Source organism: Phaseolus vulgaris, chromosome 9, assembly GCF_000499845.2.
Source record: "Phaseolus vulgaris cultivar G19833 chromosome 9, P. vulgaris v2.0, whole genome shotgun sequence".
NCBI classification, from domain to species: Eukaryota; Viridiplantae; Streptophyta; class Magnoliopsida; order Fabales; family Fabaceae; genus Phaseolus; species Phaseolus vulgaris.
In genome coordinates, this window is record NC_023751.2 from 18450595 (window position 1) to 18467424 (window position 16830).

General features: G+C 36.5%; 2 protein-coding genes and 2 pseudogenes across 2 annotated transcripts; 2 read left to right on the forward strand and 2 right to left on the reverse strand.

The window, feature by feature from the left end:
* Window positions 1-1504: 1504 nt before the first annotated feature.
* On the reverse strand, window positions 1505-2800 carry LOC137822282 (uncharacterized). Its single transcript, XM_068627169.1, has one exon. The coding sequence runs from the start codon at window positions 2798-2800 to the stop codon at window positions 1505-1507; it is 1296 nt and encodes a 431-aa protein (XP_068483270.1).
* A 2927-nt stretch (window positions 2801-5727) lies between these two features.
* On the forward strand, window positions 5728-11642 carry LOC137820739 (uncharacterized). Its single transcript, XM_068624972.1, has 2 exons — window positions 5728-5940; window positions 10228-11642. Exon 2 carries the CDS (start codon window positions 10247-10249, stop codon window positions 11216-11218), a length of 972 nt encoding a protein of 323 aa, XP_068481073.1. The 5' UTR covers window positions 5728-5940; window positions 10228-10246; the 3' UTR covers window positions 11219-11642.
* A 950-nt stretch (window positions 11643-12592) lies between these two features.
* Window positions 12593-13549, forward strand: LOC137820740 (uncharacterized; annotated as a pseudogene).
* Window positions 13550-13563: 14 nt separating this feature from the next.
* LOC137822283 (uncharacterized) lies at window positions 13564-16751 on the reverse strand (annotated as a pseudogene).
* Window positions 16752-16830: the final 79 nt, after the last annotated feature.

Sequence of the window (16830 nt, forward strand, 5' to 3'; positions counted from 1 at the left end):
CCTTCGACTCCAAATACGCATTTCTCTGGGTTAAGGCGCATGTTATACTTTCTTATCTGCTGGAAGACCTCGGCCAAGTCGTTGGCGTGTTGTTCCACGCTATCGGATTTTACAATTATGTCGTCAACATATACTTCCATGGTCCTTCCTATCTGATCTAGGAACATCTGGTCCATGAGCCTCTGATAGGTGGCTCCAGCATTCTTGAGGCCGAAAGGCATGACCTCATAGCAAAAATTGGCTTTGTCGGTAATGAAGGCTGTCTTCTCTCGGTCTGCCGGATTCATGCATATTTGGTTGTATCCAGAGTATGCATCAAGAAAACTTAACACTTTGTGGCCGGCTGCGCCATCTACCAGCCGGTCAATGCTTGGCAATGGATATGCATCTTTTGGACATGCCCTATTAAGATGGGTGTAATCAGTACACATTCGCCACTTTCCATTGTTCTTCTGCACCAGGACGATGTTTGCCAACCACGTGGTGTAATGCACTTCTCGGATAAACCTAGCATCCAGTAGTTTCCTGGTTTCCTCTTCGACTATCCGTCCTTTTTCTCCCACGAACTTTCTCTTCTTCTGGGCTACCGGCCTGGCCTCCTTACAGACTGATAGTTTGTGCGAGATTATGCGAGGATCTATTCCCGGCATGTCGGCTGCCGACCATGCGAACAAGTCTGTGTTTTTGTATAGGACAGCTGTGATAATGTTCTTTCCCTCTTCTCCTAAGGTTGATCCCAAACGAGTATTCTGACCTGCTCGGCCCACTCGGCATGGCACCACCTCTTCCTTGGGTTCCACTTGGGGTTCGTCATTAGGTCTTGGATCCAAGTCATCACTCAAGGATATATGATGAACCTCGGCCCTCCGGGTGGGTGTTCGCGGTGGCAGAATCTTCAAACTTGCCGCGTAACATTCTCTGGCAGTTTTTTGGTCGGCATGGAGGGTGACCACCTCTCGGCCCCTACTCGGGTTGTCGGCCGGGAACTTCATGGCCAGGTGAGGTGTCGAGACTATAGCTCCCAATTTGTTGAGAGAGGATCGCCCGATCAAAATATTGTAAGACGTTTCGGCGTCGACAAGCAGGTATCTGATTTTGATCGTCCGACAGTCTCGATTTCCTTCTCCAAATTTGGTGTCCAGGTCAATGTATCCTCTGGTGTTGACTCTCTGCCCCGCGAAGCCAATGATTTGTTCATCATACTGGACAATGTCGTCGTCAGATATGCCCATCTTTCGGAAGGTCTTCCAATACAAGATATCCACAGAGCTCCCTTGATCTATCAGATTTTTCATGATGACAAAGTTGGCTACCTCGATTGTGACTACCATAAGGTCATCGTGCTTCGGGTTTATGTTTCTGAAGTCCGAATCCGTGAAAAGCATGGGAGGCAGGCTTCTCCTGTTGCTTCTGCTGATGGAGTACACCGAACTGACCGCCCGGAGGTGTCTTTTCCGGGAGGATGATGTAGTTCCTCCTCCCGCGAAACCTCCGGCGATTGTGTTTATGACTCCCCGTACCGGCATGGTTCTTCGATGATCTCTTGCTCCTCGTCCTTCTCGGCCGTCCCGGCCTCTTCGGCCCCTCTGCTCGTTTGCCTGCGTGTCCCTACGCCCTTCTCTCTTTTTTCCAGATCAACTTCGTTTTTCCTCTCCTCTCGACTTGTCTGGACAAAGCGTCGCAGATGACCAGCTTGGATGAGCTCTTCAATTTTATCCTTCAGTGCCCAACAATCTTCTGTTGTGTGCCCAAAATTGCGGTGGTATCGACAATGCTTGGTTTGGTCGGCACTCAACGGAGTAGGAGTCCTGCTTGGTGCCTTCAGGAGATCTGCATTGAGAGCTTCCTCTAAGACCTTTGACCTTTCGGCAGTCAAGGGGGTGTAACAGTTGAAACGTGGTCCCCTGGGTAAGTCTCTGGGCTTCCCAAAATGTGTTGGCCTGCTTCTGTCTCTCCTCCTCTCAGGTTCGTCGGGCGCCTGAGCTCTACTCCGAAACTCTTTCAATTCCTCCAGCTGCATGTATTTGGTGGCTCTTTGGCGCAACTCGTCCAATGTTGCGGCCGGTTGCATGCATAAACTGTCCGAGAATGGTCCCGGCTTCAGCGCAGTCACCATGTGGTGCATCGCCACTTCGGGACTTAGGTTTCGTATGTCTAACGCTGTTTTGCTGAATCTGTTCATGAAGGCCCTCAAGGTCTCCGACTTCTCTTGCCGAATATTCACTAAGGCGATCGAGGTGAGGTGGTGTGGTCGGCTGGTAGTGAACTGTGCTCCAAACTTAGCCGCAAGTGTGTCGAAGCAATCTATGGATTGAGCTGGCAGTCGAGTAAACCAGCTCAAGGCTGCCCCCTTAAGTGAGGTGGGGAATATTCGGCACCACAACGCGTCTTCCGCCGTATGCAAGCCGACCTGTGTCAGGTACGCATTTACATGCTCATCCGGATCCGTGGACCCATCATACTTGTCCAACGTGGGGTTGTTCCAGGTTCCCGGCAAGGGGACTTCAAGGATGGTTTCGGTGAAGGGACTTCTTCTAGGCGCCGTGTTTAGCACATTATTTGAGGTCGGCCTTACGTTTTCTTGATACGAGCTCCCGGCCTCATGTGTATCCGTGTTCGCATGATCTCTTGAGGGGATATTATCCATAGCTTCCGGTATTTCCGGCTTCTTAGCAAGCTTTTCTTTCATCTGAGCATTCTCCTTCCTCAAAGCTTCCATTTCCTGCTGCATCTTCAAGATTAACGTCATAGGGTCCGGACGGCTGGTTTCTTCTTGTGCATTCCTATCGGTACCCGTCATGTTCCTCGTAGTCACCATGCAGATAATTCGTGGGGTTAGTGTTCTCGGCCCCACGGTGGGCGCCAATATGTTCCTACAAGATCTGACCCTGCAGAACACTTCTTCTGATGATGTCGTGTCGTTCTTCTCGTCTTGTCAGCCTTCCGGTTGGTCCTCCGGTTGGTCTTCTTTCGACTAGGTCTTCAGCTTGGACACGATGGGGGGAGTACCTGCGAAGACACTCCGACGATCAAGTCAGACCGAGAGCTAGGTACCAGAAGAGTGGGGAGTGAATAGTTACCTTGGGTGATGTGCCTCTTCTGCTATTTATACTGCTCTAGGTGGGCTATGGCCGCTGTGGGCCTGCTTTAGGGTCCAAACGAAGGCCCAATTGAGTCTTAACCGTGCTTACCATTTAAGTTGGGTTGTTTATACTTAATTACGCGTTTAGCTTCGCCTGTTGTCGTCTAGTCGGTTCTGTCGTCTATCCGGTCTAGCCGGCCTTACGGCCATCTGGTAGTACAATTACTATTTTGGATCTATGTTAAAATAAATTGAAAATAATTTGGGACTAAGATAGTATTTTATGAGTTCAATGTCACATTACAAACTAAATACTTAATACATTACGCAATACAGTTTATAACATTAATTCGTAACACAGTAACTACCAATGCCATTAAAAATGGTCCAAATTATGTCTGCATAGTAATGAAGTCCCTGTTATTGTCAGCTAAGAATGACCATATGTGAGGATGGTACCATCAACAATAAAAACATACCTTAACATTCTAATAAACTAATTTTTAATTACTTTTATTTTATTTTTTGTTTAAAATATTATTATAAGGAGTTGTGAAGTGTGTTTTTTTATTATTTGTGGTGTTAATGAAAAGTTTCCATATTCCTATAAGACTAGACCCCAGAACACTTCCTCTTGTTGTAATCTTTTCGTCTTCCTGGTCTTTTGGTTAGGCTTCTTTCGGCTAGATCTCTGATCTGGACACGACAGGAGGTCCCTGCGAAGACACACTGATGATCAAGTCAGTCCGAGAGCTAAGTATCAGAGGAGTAGAGAGTGAATAGTTACCTTGGGTCTTGTGCCTCTTCTGCTATTTATACTGCTCTAGATGAGCTATGACTGCTATGAGTCTGCTTTTGGGTCCAAACAAAGGCCCAATTATGCCTTAACCGTGCTTATCACTTATGAATGGTCCAAACGAAGGCCCAATTTTACAAACGAAGGCCTAATTATGATAATCAAACAAAACTCTCATATGCAAGCACCACCTATTGTAATTTTTTCCATTAAGGATAGGGACTGATAATTGGATAGAGTTCATGATAACAAACTAGCTTTAATACCATTTGTAGTAACTAATTGAAGAAAATAACAAAAAGCAAAAGGTTGTAAAAACTAATTGAATGCAAAACTGTTGAACTGATTTTTTTATTTTGATTTACTTCAATAATATATATAATAAAAGTACAATTACTGAAAGCTAAAAAATATGAATACTAATAGTCCTGTAAATTGACATTTAACGGTACAATAGTTCAAGTGTAATAAAATCAGAATTAATAATAATAAAATCTGAACTAATAACCAATACTTCTATTATCTCATGGAAGTAAAAAAAAAAATAGACAAACATCATCAACGGAAGCAGAATACCGCGCGATGGCTAATACTTGTTTGGAGATCGGTTGGTTGCGATATTTGTTGCAGGATTTAAAGGTGTCATGTAACTTGTCAGCTCAACTTTTCTGTGATAATCAAGCGGCATTACATATAGCAGCAACCCAATATTTCATGGACGCACAAAACACATTGAGATAGACTATCACATTGTGCGAGAAAAATTACAAGTCGGATAATCAGTCTTTATAGTTTTCTAACAAAAAATTCAACTACATTTTGAATTTTCATAACAGAAACACCAAATGTATTTATTTTAAAATGAGAATACCAAAATTATAGATTCAACCAAATAAAGGTCAAAAGTTATATATTTTAAAATATGATGTTAATTTTCATGTATATTGTAATTTTACATTATCAATTAATTACAATTTTATCTCAAATAACTTTAAAAAAAAACTTAAATATGATTATAATATTTGTTACATAATAGAGGACAAAAGTTATATATTTTAAAATATTGGATACATAATAACAATAAAATATTGGATACATAATAATAAAATATAGATATGCATTAGAAAAAAAATGCGGATACACATCGCGTCAGTATTCCCGTTAGGAGGATTAAGAGTGAGAGTGAATCTAGTTTTAAACAAATTTTTATATTTAAAATTTGTTAATAAAAATAATATAAAGAAGAGATTTCAATAAGATACTCTTTAACAAATTAGTCATTCATTCAAATATTTTATAACAAAACTTTGATAAGATACTATGATACATTTACAGAAAATAGATGCAAAACAAAAGTTTAATTATTTTTAATCAAATCTTCTAACAATCCTCATACTTGAATTTATATTTTCATCTTAATTGAATGAATTGAAACATGGATAAAATTTTAATTTTTCAATAGAAAATTTTATTTTATAATTAATGAATTTTTAATATTTTGTTTTTTTAAAAATTCCTTAAGAAGACCCGCATATCCATGGAATACCTCTTATGCAGAGCGGACTAGTAAAAAAAATAAACTCGTATTCCTTGTTTAAGATAGACTAACTCAACTCGCATTTTTGAACCTATACAAAATAGATCAACCCGCATTTTTTGGGCCTATGCAAGCCGGGTCAGCCCGCATTGCCGTCTCTAGAGTCCAGATATAACACATAAAGAAGAGGGTGTAACAAGAAGGGATTTTAGTCTTTTAACCACCCCAGTGCACATGTAAACTACGGGGTGCAGAAAGAAATAACGCAACTAGGCTCATGAGCCCACATAACGCAGTATTTCTCTTTTCATTTTGATGAACTTATGTGAACAAGTGAGAGGAAACCAATCTTGTGTAGGTTAGGTGTTGCAGTACCGGCACACGTCACCTCTGCCAGCCTTTTTTATAATCGGATTTTAGAGGGCGTGAGCGCGAAGATCGGAACACTACTCCGATTTCCTTCCTTTCCACTGTTTCAACAAAACGACGCTTCCCTAACCGTTTCTTGGAGAATTCCGGTTCCAGGTACTCATCTTCCGAATCGTTCCCTCTCGCGAGGGTTTTCTTAATCTCTTCTCCTGATCTCTGATGCCTCCATTTCATAATTTTCTTTCATATCTTTATGCAATCTTGACAATGTTTCTGCATCTTTAAGCGCTTTTAGAAATTTTCGTTTGACAGAGGCCTCGATTTATGAATTACACCTCACGATTCCGTTTGTACACGCTGCTTAGAATAGAACAGATTCACGATCTTGAATTCCGCGATGGTGTTAAGATGTTGAACCTTTCTTTATAATTTCGTCTCTCATTTTAGTTCCGCATTTCGCCACGGTGACATAATTGTCTGTTTCCATATTGTGACCGAGATTTCCGCGCATGAATGTGTTTTTGAAAACTTAAACTCTACTGGTGAGGTAAAGAAATTAAATATACTATGAACAATTCCAATAATTTGGAATTTGGATAATTTCGTTTCGGTTCTTTGACTGATGTGACGTCCTGTAAATTTCCACCAGGTTGTTGTTGTGTCATATGTGCGTGGGGTGCATTGTTTCTCTCCAGAACCAAAAAGGCACTGTTAACTTAATTGACAGATGTTATGAGTGTAATTTTATTTTAGATACTCAAGTTTGCTCTCACGTTGTCTTGATGATGATGTGCTGTTAGAAAAGAATATGGTTGTTCTGTTTTCTCATTTCATTAAAATGGTGGATTACTAGTGCCTGTGCATCTGTCGGATGTGATATTATTTTATCCAGTTGACTTCCTAAACTGTGGATTCTTGATAATAAGATCTGTGAGGAATGTTACAAGTTGTGGTTGTGTCGCAGTTGCAGAGACACTTAAAAACGGGATGTGATATTATTTTATCCAGTTGACTTCCTAAACTGAGGATTAAGATCTGTGAGGAATGTTACAAGTTGTGGTTTTGTCGCAGTTGCAGAGACACTTAAAAAACCTTTATCTTGTGGTGGTTGAGGACCATCTTTTAAACCTTGTTTGTAGAAAGTGGTAATACACTGGAATTTTTTTTCGTTGATGTTGAATGATTATTTTTTTCCCCTTTTAATTTCTTTTTTATTTTTTGGATGCAATACCTAAAAACCTGTGGAAATTGAAATTAGGATGCAGAACACGTGGCTTATGTTTTTTATTGCTTGCTATCTAGTATTACATTGTGATGAATGCAGTATCTGAATTGTCTTAACTATATTAGACCTTTGCCGATGTTTCTGGAAATAAAATAGTTGTCTTCAAAGTTGGCCTTTTTCAATGTTGTGTGTTGTAGTTGTTTTAAGCCTGCATGTCAGATTATTAAGATAACTCAACAAGCTCAACAATGAAACTTGTTGAGTCGAATACTTTTTTATTCTATTGTTTGTTGTCATTTGATATGCTCTGTATTGATTGATTTCCTTGTTTCAGTTTCAGAAGTACTAGTTTATGTTTGATAGTTTCACGGTGTGTTTGGTAGCGCTGATAGAGACTTGAGTAGCATGGGATGCCTAGTGGAATATTTAAGTGTTTGATTCTCTACCCTTAATAGCTAGCTTTTAAGTCTGAGTTCTCCAAATGCTTGGGTGCTTATAAATTGGCTTTAGACTTGGTTGTCGATGCCTTTGGAAACAGTTATGGAGGGTTTTGGCCAATAAGAAAGTTGAGGGAAACGTCATCAAGCAAAGTGTCATTTGGTGGAAGTTGTTGAGGAGTGGTGCTATGATGGGGAACTTGGGTATTATAGGGTGCCTAAGTCACACATTTAGTTGTCTGAGTTGCTTAGTGGAGTATTTAAATGTTTTGTTCTCTTTCTTTAATGACTAGTTTTTGAGGGTGGTTACCAAAGTAGTTGGCTGTTTTCATGACGAAAGAAAAGAGAAATGATATGGAAGTGCGAAGAAATCAGGTGATGTTGAAAAATGTGCATTGTATGGTATAGTGGAAATGAACAAGCAAACATTTTGGCAAACTAACAGGTTAAATAGAACAGGCCAAGCCTAAAGAAGATTTCTAACAAACTAATGGGCCGCCAGGCTTTGGTAGCCATACTTTGGCAAGGCCTTACTTGATCTGACTATTTCTTTCTCTATGACAGTTGGGATTTGCATTATATCTTTTTCAGAGGTTAAATTTGTAGGATTAATATCAGAACTCGTAATCCATTTGTCCTGGTTTTTGTCATGATGGGTCCACATTCACAATTCATGATGTTCTTTTATATTTGAAGTCTTTGGCATTATTAGAAAATGGTCATGAATGTTGTTTTGATAGAGGATATTTTTCTTAAAAATAATTTATACTTATGTTTCATTTATATCTTTTCCATTCACACCTTTTTTTGGACCCTTTTGTTCAATGATTAGCATCTAGTTGATAATCATTACTTGGTTCCACATTGTGTGTAATACCGTAGTTCAGAGATCTTGATCAGCTTGCAACCACTAAAATTGTGTTGTCGGTCATAAGGAAAGGAAACCCTATTCTTATATGAATGAGCATTAGACGTATTACATGTATTACATTTATTGTTACTTACTCTATATAAATGAAAATTTGAAATAGTTATCAAGTGTTGCAAATAAAGGATATTTAGAATCATAATATAGAAAAAGAAGAGTGCCATTAAGTACCCAGTAATTTTGTATGTGCTGATTTACCTTGCGATTTGCATAAACTCAGATGTGTTTAGAAGGGATGAAAATATGTAGATTCTCTTTCATGGTAGTTAAAGTTGGGATTTAAATCATCAAATCCCCCGGTTTTACCATTTTAATCACACCCAGCAGTTCAAATCCTAGGTAAATTCTTCATTGAGGTAAATTCCTCTTACATCCAGATTTAAATGCCATAATCAGTAAAATCCATCAATTTTGCGATGGCACTAGTGGCCCATTTTCTCCCGAGCCGATTTCTCATTTCTTGTTTGTGACACATCCAACACCGTATGCACATTTTGTTTGATTTGGTGAAACCCTTGTCATCATATGAAGCTTAGTCTCCTTCACTCTTTTCTTCTGTGTTGTTTGTTGAGCCCTTGCCGTTCTTGGTATATCTTCCTCTGTTCTCTGAGTTGTTGCTATTCTTGGTTTGTCTTCCTCCATTGTTAATCTGTTTGAGCTTCTATTTGGATTATGAAGTTGATGGAACTGAGAATGGGGATGGAAGGGGGGATCCCTGTGATTGTTATTTGTGGATCCTTCTGATTATAATGTGATACGTTTTCTAGATCAGACATCTAGATTCTAAGATTAGAGTAGTTCTGTTTGCGTTGTGTTTAATATATTATGCCTTGCAAGGTTTTGATGTGTACGTTACCTTTTGTGTTTTTTTTTTTGTTTTTTGTTTGTTAAGTTCGGTACGACTTAATGGATTATGATATGACTTATGAATTTAATTTTGTAAAATCCATCCATTCAATATGTGATTTTTACCACTCTTCCCAATTTAAGGTGAAATTGCTATTTTAACTACATTGTTTTCTATCATTAGATCATGAGTGATGTCTGGTAGTGTGGATACATGAATCAAGATGAGAAAGATTGAGTGAATGCAATGTCATAGCTCTCTATTGTATGTTTTGTTTAAGATTCCATTTACATAGGACGATCTGCTGATATGTAATAGGTAATGATAAGATCGATTGGTTGCACAAACCTTTGGTTTAATTTGTATCTGTTGTCTTTTTTAGTGACGATGCTTGTTATACAATTTTGCAAGCTAGTGGTTGTACATGTACTTATTATGTATTATTTCTCTTTTAATATTTTGGGTTATGGTTTCTGAATTTCACATTACCCCGTAGTTATCAATTTATTTCCAATTTTCTGTAAAATGAAGTTTTGTTTGCTGTTTTATCTTAGTTGTGTATTGTGCTGCATGTTAGAATGTGGTGAAGGCTCTTATGATAGAGCTTGCTGGGCTTTAAGCCCTCTATTACATTAGCTATATGAATCACATGATTAGTGCTTATTGTGGTGAGCAAGAACGAACTAATGTTGTGTTTCTACTTGTTATTTAAATGCATGCTTAATTTAATCTTGACTCAATACTCTCCTGCCATTTGTGCCTTAGATGTAACTGCAAAAGTTGTCGAGAATGATTGAATCATTATGATAATTTTACACGTGTTTGTTGCTAAGAAATCTATAGGTTTTGTAAAAATTTCTACAAAGTCATATTAATGGTATCATGTGAAATATGTACTTCAGACATTTGATGATTGTGGTTGGAATGACTAACATTTTAATTTATTATTCTACATTTTCTCTCCATTCTGAAAGACTTACAGTGATGATTGGTTTTCCTTGATCAGTTTAAGGTTCAGTTTGTAAATGGCGAGAGTTGGTAAGTTCCGGAACAAGTCTCAAGGTCGGAAGGCATCACCATGTCTTTTGTCTTGTGCAAGAAAAAATCTAAAAGATGTTCATGTAAAGAAGAGCTCTTCTAAAACATCGGAGAAGAAAGATTGGGAAGATACAACCTGCTCTGTATGTATGGAGGTCCCCCACAATTCCATCCTCCTGCTTTGTTCTTCTTATGACAAGGGTTGTCGCCCTTATATGTGTGCTACTAGTAATCGCTATTCAAACTGTTTTGAACAATATAAAAAGGCATATACTAAAGCAACATCTGTTCGAAGTTTGCAGCTAGAAGCAAACAATTCAAATTTTGATTTAAGCACAGGTGAATCTAAAGACAATACTGAAGTTCCTGAGCTTCTTTGCCCCCTTTGTCGCCGGCAGGTGAAAGGTTGGACAGTGGTTGAAGCCGCAAGGAAGTCTCTGAATGCCAAGAAAAGAAGTTGCATGCAAGATGACTGCTCTTTTGTGGGGAATTACAAGGAGCTTAGGAAACATGTTAGGTCTAAGCATCCATTTGCACGACCCCGAGAAGTGGACCCAATAAGAGAAGAAAAATGGAAGAGGTTTGAGTGTGAAAGAGAACGAAATGATGTTATTAGCACAATTTTATCTTCAACACCAGGGGCTATGGTACTGGGGGATTATGTGCTGGAGCCAAATGACCATGCCTTTTATAGTGATGAGTATGATTCAGATGATGAATATCTAGAGGATGATTTTTTCTCAGTGAGGTCCATTGGCTTGGGGAGAGCTGGGCACTTTTTGCCGAACATTAGATATAATCAGGATCGTGCTGCTGATTCTTTCGATGTTGATCGGTTTGGTTTTCAGAGTGTTGCATCTGCAGGTTCTGCTGCTGTCTCGGGTCGCAGACTACACAGGATACTGTTAGGAAGGACTAGAAGACGACGGAGGCATAGAATAGCAAATGCAAGAAGGTAAAGTTCAAATACAAACTACAGAAATGTAGGGAAAGAGCTGCACTTCTGCAAATAGTATGCCAGTGATCTTGGCATGAGTGATTTTGTTGCTATGCCAGAGCATTTTTTATAATTTAATTGGCAGAGTATAGCAGTTCATCTCATCTATAGATTGGTATGGCACCGTGACTTACCCTGTTTTTATATTTTTTTAAAATAGACTGTACAAAAGGCAATTATAGAGTGCTCATTGCCTCTCTGATTTCTAGGTCTAGGAGATCCAGGTCATTATGATTGTTAGGTCCCATAGGTTGGATTGGTTTTTATGCGGTCATGCAACGTGATGAATTGAACAGAAAGTTGGGGACAACAACAAGATGTCCAAATAATTTCATTTTGAACTGATGCATTCTTCCAATGATGATTTACTTTCTGTACAGCTTCAATTACTGTATAATAAATCGTCTTTGATAGTGTTAGGGATATAGGATGTCATTCTGCATGCCCTTGGACCCACTACTGTTTGCAGTGATTGAAATGATGCGGCAAATGCTTTTTTGGACTTCGTTCTGGCCTAGAAATTATGGTATTCTTTTACCCGTCATTTTACTGTCGTCATAGGTATCAAACGATCACTACCGAAAAATGATGCATTTTTGGACTAGGGTCGTAGGCTTTTGGTCTATTTAAATTTTGTAGGGTACTCCATCATGGGCTGATTCTTCCTGCATCTCCATAGGTTCAGGTTCTTGTGATACACCTATAAGTTTTATAATTTCAAAAATACCTCTGTAAAAAAAGTTAAAATGTTTGAAGGTTTGGTTATGGAGGTGTATTTTCTATATATTTTGGATTGTGAAATTTGGTAATTTTCTATATTATACAATCTGATATATTATACCATCTCAAATTAATTGAAATGTTTGTGTACTTTTCAGATTAGGTAATATGGATTCTTGAATCTAGTAAAACATTTTTGGTTAGTCAATCTCTAATCTAAACTTATATTTTGGATTACCTAATTTGGAATGTGTTTTTTTTTTTTATAAATATTTTTAATTGTATAACCTGAAAGTCAATTTATGATATGAGAGATATAGGAATCTTTTTGGGATTGATAGAATCTAGAAGTAATTTTTCAAAACAATACATTTTGAATTACATAAATTCGAAAGTTTTCCAGATGTAATCTGAAGTATAATTTTTTTTTAAAACGTGTTCCAGATTAGTGAAATTTGGATTTGGGAATAACTTTTGAGTTCTAGATTACTTAATCTAGATTTGGAAATAACTTTTGAATCATGTAATAAGAAATATATTTTAGAATTATGTAACATGAAATAATTTTTTTAAAAATGAAACCACATTCTAGTAAGTGAGAAACTAGTGCAAAAATATAGAAGTACAACTAAAAAACCAATCTTTTCCTAAAATTTTGTTTTCGGTTTTGATTCAAAGAAACAACTTGAACTTTTGCATATCTCACTCATTCACATTCACAAAGGTAGACAATTCATTCAAAGCATTTACTCTAAAAACACAAAATTAAAAAAAAAAATAGTTAAGGACCAATAAACCAATTATATGAATATTAATTAAAACAATGAATTTATTTATTATTATAATTCAATAATTTATAATTAGAGCTATTGATTGTGAATAATATATGCTCATCAACCAATTGTATGAAGCAATCACCATGCCCCATCATCTTCCTCAAAGCGATGCTCCACCACTCTTTGACTCAACCTTATTACAAGTCTCAAGGTCAAAAGGCATCACCATGTCTTTTGTCTTGTGCAAGAAAAAATCTGAAAGATGTTCATATAAAGAAGAGCTCTTATAAAACATCGGAGAAGAAAGATTAGGAAGATACCACCTGCTTTGTATGTATGGAGGTCCCTCACAATTCCATTCTCTTGCTTTGTTCTTCTTATGATACGATTGTCGCCCTTATATGTGTGCTACAAGTAATTGCTATTCAAACTGTTTTGAACAATATAAAAAGACATATACTAAAGCAACATCGGTTCGAAGTTTGCAGCTAGAAGCAAACAATTCAAATTTTGATTTAAGCACATGTGAATCTAAAGACAATACTGAAGTTCCTGAGCTTCTTTGCCCCCTTTGTCGCCGACAGGTGAAAGGTTAGACAGTGGTTGAAGCTGCAAGGAAGTCTCTGAATGCCAAGAAAAGAAGTTGCATGCAAGAAGACTGTTCTTTTGTGGGAAATTACAAAGAGCTTAGGAAACATGTTAGGTCCAAGCATCCATTTGCACGACCCCGAGAAGTGGACCCAATAAGAGAAGAAAAATGGAAGAGGTTTAAGTGTAAAAGAGAACAAAATGATGTTATTAACAAAATTGTGCTAATAACAACATTTCGTTCTCTTTCACACTCAAAACCTTTTTCCATTTTTCTTCTCTTATTGGGTCCACTTCTCGGGGTCATGCAAATGGATGCTTAGACCTAACATGTTTCCTAAGCTCCTTGTAATTCCCCACAAAAGAGCAGTCATCTTGCATGCAACTTCTTTTCTTGGCATTCAGAGACTTCCTTGCGGCTTCAACCACTGTCCAACCTTTCACCTGCCGGCGACTAAGGGGGCAAAGAAGCTCAGGAACTTCAATATTGTCTTTAGATTCACTTGTGCTTAAATCAAAATTTGAATTGTTTGCTTCTAGCTGCAAACTTCAAACAAATGTTGCTTTAGTATATGCCTTTTTATATTGTTCAAAACAGTTTGAATAGCGATTACTAGTAGCACACATATAAGGGCGACAACCTTGTCATAAGAAGAACAAAGCAGGAGAATGGAATTGTGGGGGACCTCCATACATACAGAGCAGGTTGTATCTTCCTAATCTTTCTTCTCCGATGTTTTAGAAGAGTTCTTCTTTACATGAACATCTTTCAGATTTTTTCTTGCACAAGACAAAAGACATGGTGATGCCTTTCGACCTTGAGACTTGTAATAAGGTTGAGTGGTGGAGCATCACTTTGAGGAAGATGATGGGGCACGGTGATTACTTTGTACAATTGGTGGTTGATGAGCATATATTATTCACACTCAATAACTCTAATAGATTATAATAATAAATAAATTCATTGTTTTAATTAATATTCATATAATTGGTTTATTGTTCCTTAACTATTAATTTTGTGTTTTTAGAGTAAATGCTTTGAATGAATTGTTTACCTTTGTGAATGAGTCAGATATGCAAAAGTTCAAGTTGTTTCTTTAATCAAAACAGGAAACAAAATCTGAGGAGAAAATAAAAGTTATAATATCAAAGAAACTGAATTGGAAGCAAATCTTTTGTAAAATACAAGAATTATGGAAAGTTGGAAACGGTTAACAAAATATAAAATACAATATTTGTCTAAGATCCTTGGAGCAGAAAAGCCTATAAAAAGACACAAGTATCAAGTAAAAGAGACAACTTCATAGGGTTTTCTTAGTTTGTTTTTTTTCTTTGTATTTTTTTGTTTTGTGTTCGTATGAAAGACTAAACTTTTTTAGTTGATTCCTTTGTAATTTCTCATCGAGTTAAGATGTTTTGGTCAATAAAAGTTTCAATTTTTATTTTTCTATAGTAGTTGTTTTAATATTCTAATATTCTGAAAAACTAGTTTTTGTGAGAGGTTGTACTTGAATAAATAATTTAGAGTATTTCTTATCTTAAACTTTGTTTTCTTAATTAGTTTACAAGATTTATTATTAATTTTTTGAAAACATTATTCAAAAGAAATAAGAAATGATTAATCTTTAGAGAATATGTGAATAAATAAAATTTATTAATAATAATTAATAAGTATCAAGTATCCGTGGATAGGATATTATGATATTTATATTCGTCTCATTAATAAAGGAACAACTAAAATACTTATATTCATTACAGATTTTACATATTTTACATATTTTACCAAAGAATATCCACAAATATATCAGAGATGCTGATTTTTCTTCAGTACGATCCCTTCTTGTACATCTAGTAGTATCTTAATAATTAATAATATTATTGGTAGTTAAAAGTAATATTTTTCTATAAAATTGTTTATTATTTATGAAGTATTTTTAAAAATACTTATTTGATATAACCATTTTCAATAAATATTTAATTATCGTTCTCCATTTTACATTTTCAATATATACAAAAATCTGTTTTTTTTTTCTCTAAGCAAATATACTATTTCATATAAAAATACGTTACATTAGAGTGCTTTTAAGCTCCTTTACTGTAATTTTATACATGAAAAACACTTCTAGATTATAATTTTCAAACAAGTTAAAAAAACACTATTTTTTTATATTTATAATTAATCGCAATTTATCTTCTACTAATAATAATTTGTTTTTAATAAAAAATAACTTTCTTTAGTACAACAAAGGACTATTTATCTTACACGATGAATCATTATATCATATTTATTTATTTGTATAAAAATATCTGCTGTGCGGTTTATAGCAAAGATTTGTCGAACAATATCACATTAACTTAAGGATTTTTTTATTCTCAGGCCGGGCACTTGAAATGTCAATTATAAACTCACGAAAAATAGTTTACCCAAAATTCACCGAACTATTTCTAATCTCATCAAATTGTAGTGAAAAGATTGATAAGTAACAAATTTAAATTCTGATTCTTTTTATTCACTAAATTCAAAAGATAATTTGAGAGTATTTGAAAAATGAAACTTATTTGAAGTAGTTTGCAGTGAACCGTGATCAGAGTCATGGCAAACATGCACAAACAATGTTTGAGGACTAAATTGAAGATTCAGTGAACAGTTACACACTGAATGAATGAATGTGATTTTCTCTTCAACTTTCTCACTGAATGAATCAACTTTTTCACTTAAGAGTTTCCTCGCTGAGATGATGACAGTAACTAATTCAGAAAATAAGGGATAACGCAATCTATTTTCCCACTTTTCGCCACTACATCTCTTTGCACGACAACCTTTTCAACGCGTTCTTAATTTTACTCTGCACATGAAACAAAAACACACTGAAACACAACATCATAGGGAAGAAAAAACAGTGAATGCAAATGGTAAATTTGATGTTACCAAAAAGGGAAATTCATTTGGGGTTCTTTGTTTGGATGCGAATTCTTCATTTCTGCACATTTTGGTCGAGGAGGAGCGCCACCAGATCGTGCTCCCTCCAACTGAATTTCCAAAATTCTAGTTTTTTTTTTCTTAATTCCCTGAATTGGAACTTGAAGAAACAAAAGGGAGAAACACAATTAATTAATTATTATTATTATTATTACCTTGCTTTTAGTTTTGGGTAATGAAACCTTGTGACAGGCTTCATTTCTGAGCTCTCCAGAGTAAGCAAGAAGGAGAGCACGACGATCATGGCCAATGCCACGTGGCTTTGTGTTGTTGGTGGGATCTTCTGATACTCTTCTTCTCAGTGCTTCCTTGTACAGTGTGATGATCACCCCATTTGTGTTGTTAGGGTTTATCTTCACACTCCCATTCTCTTCGTTCCTTTCTCTTCTTTCATCTGACGCTAATGCCATGAAATGGATTATCACAAGCATGTACCAGAAAACATGTATTCAAAGAGAATAGTCCTATAAATTTATCTATTTGTTCAAGAGATTCATTAGTATCCGGTGA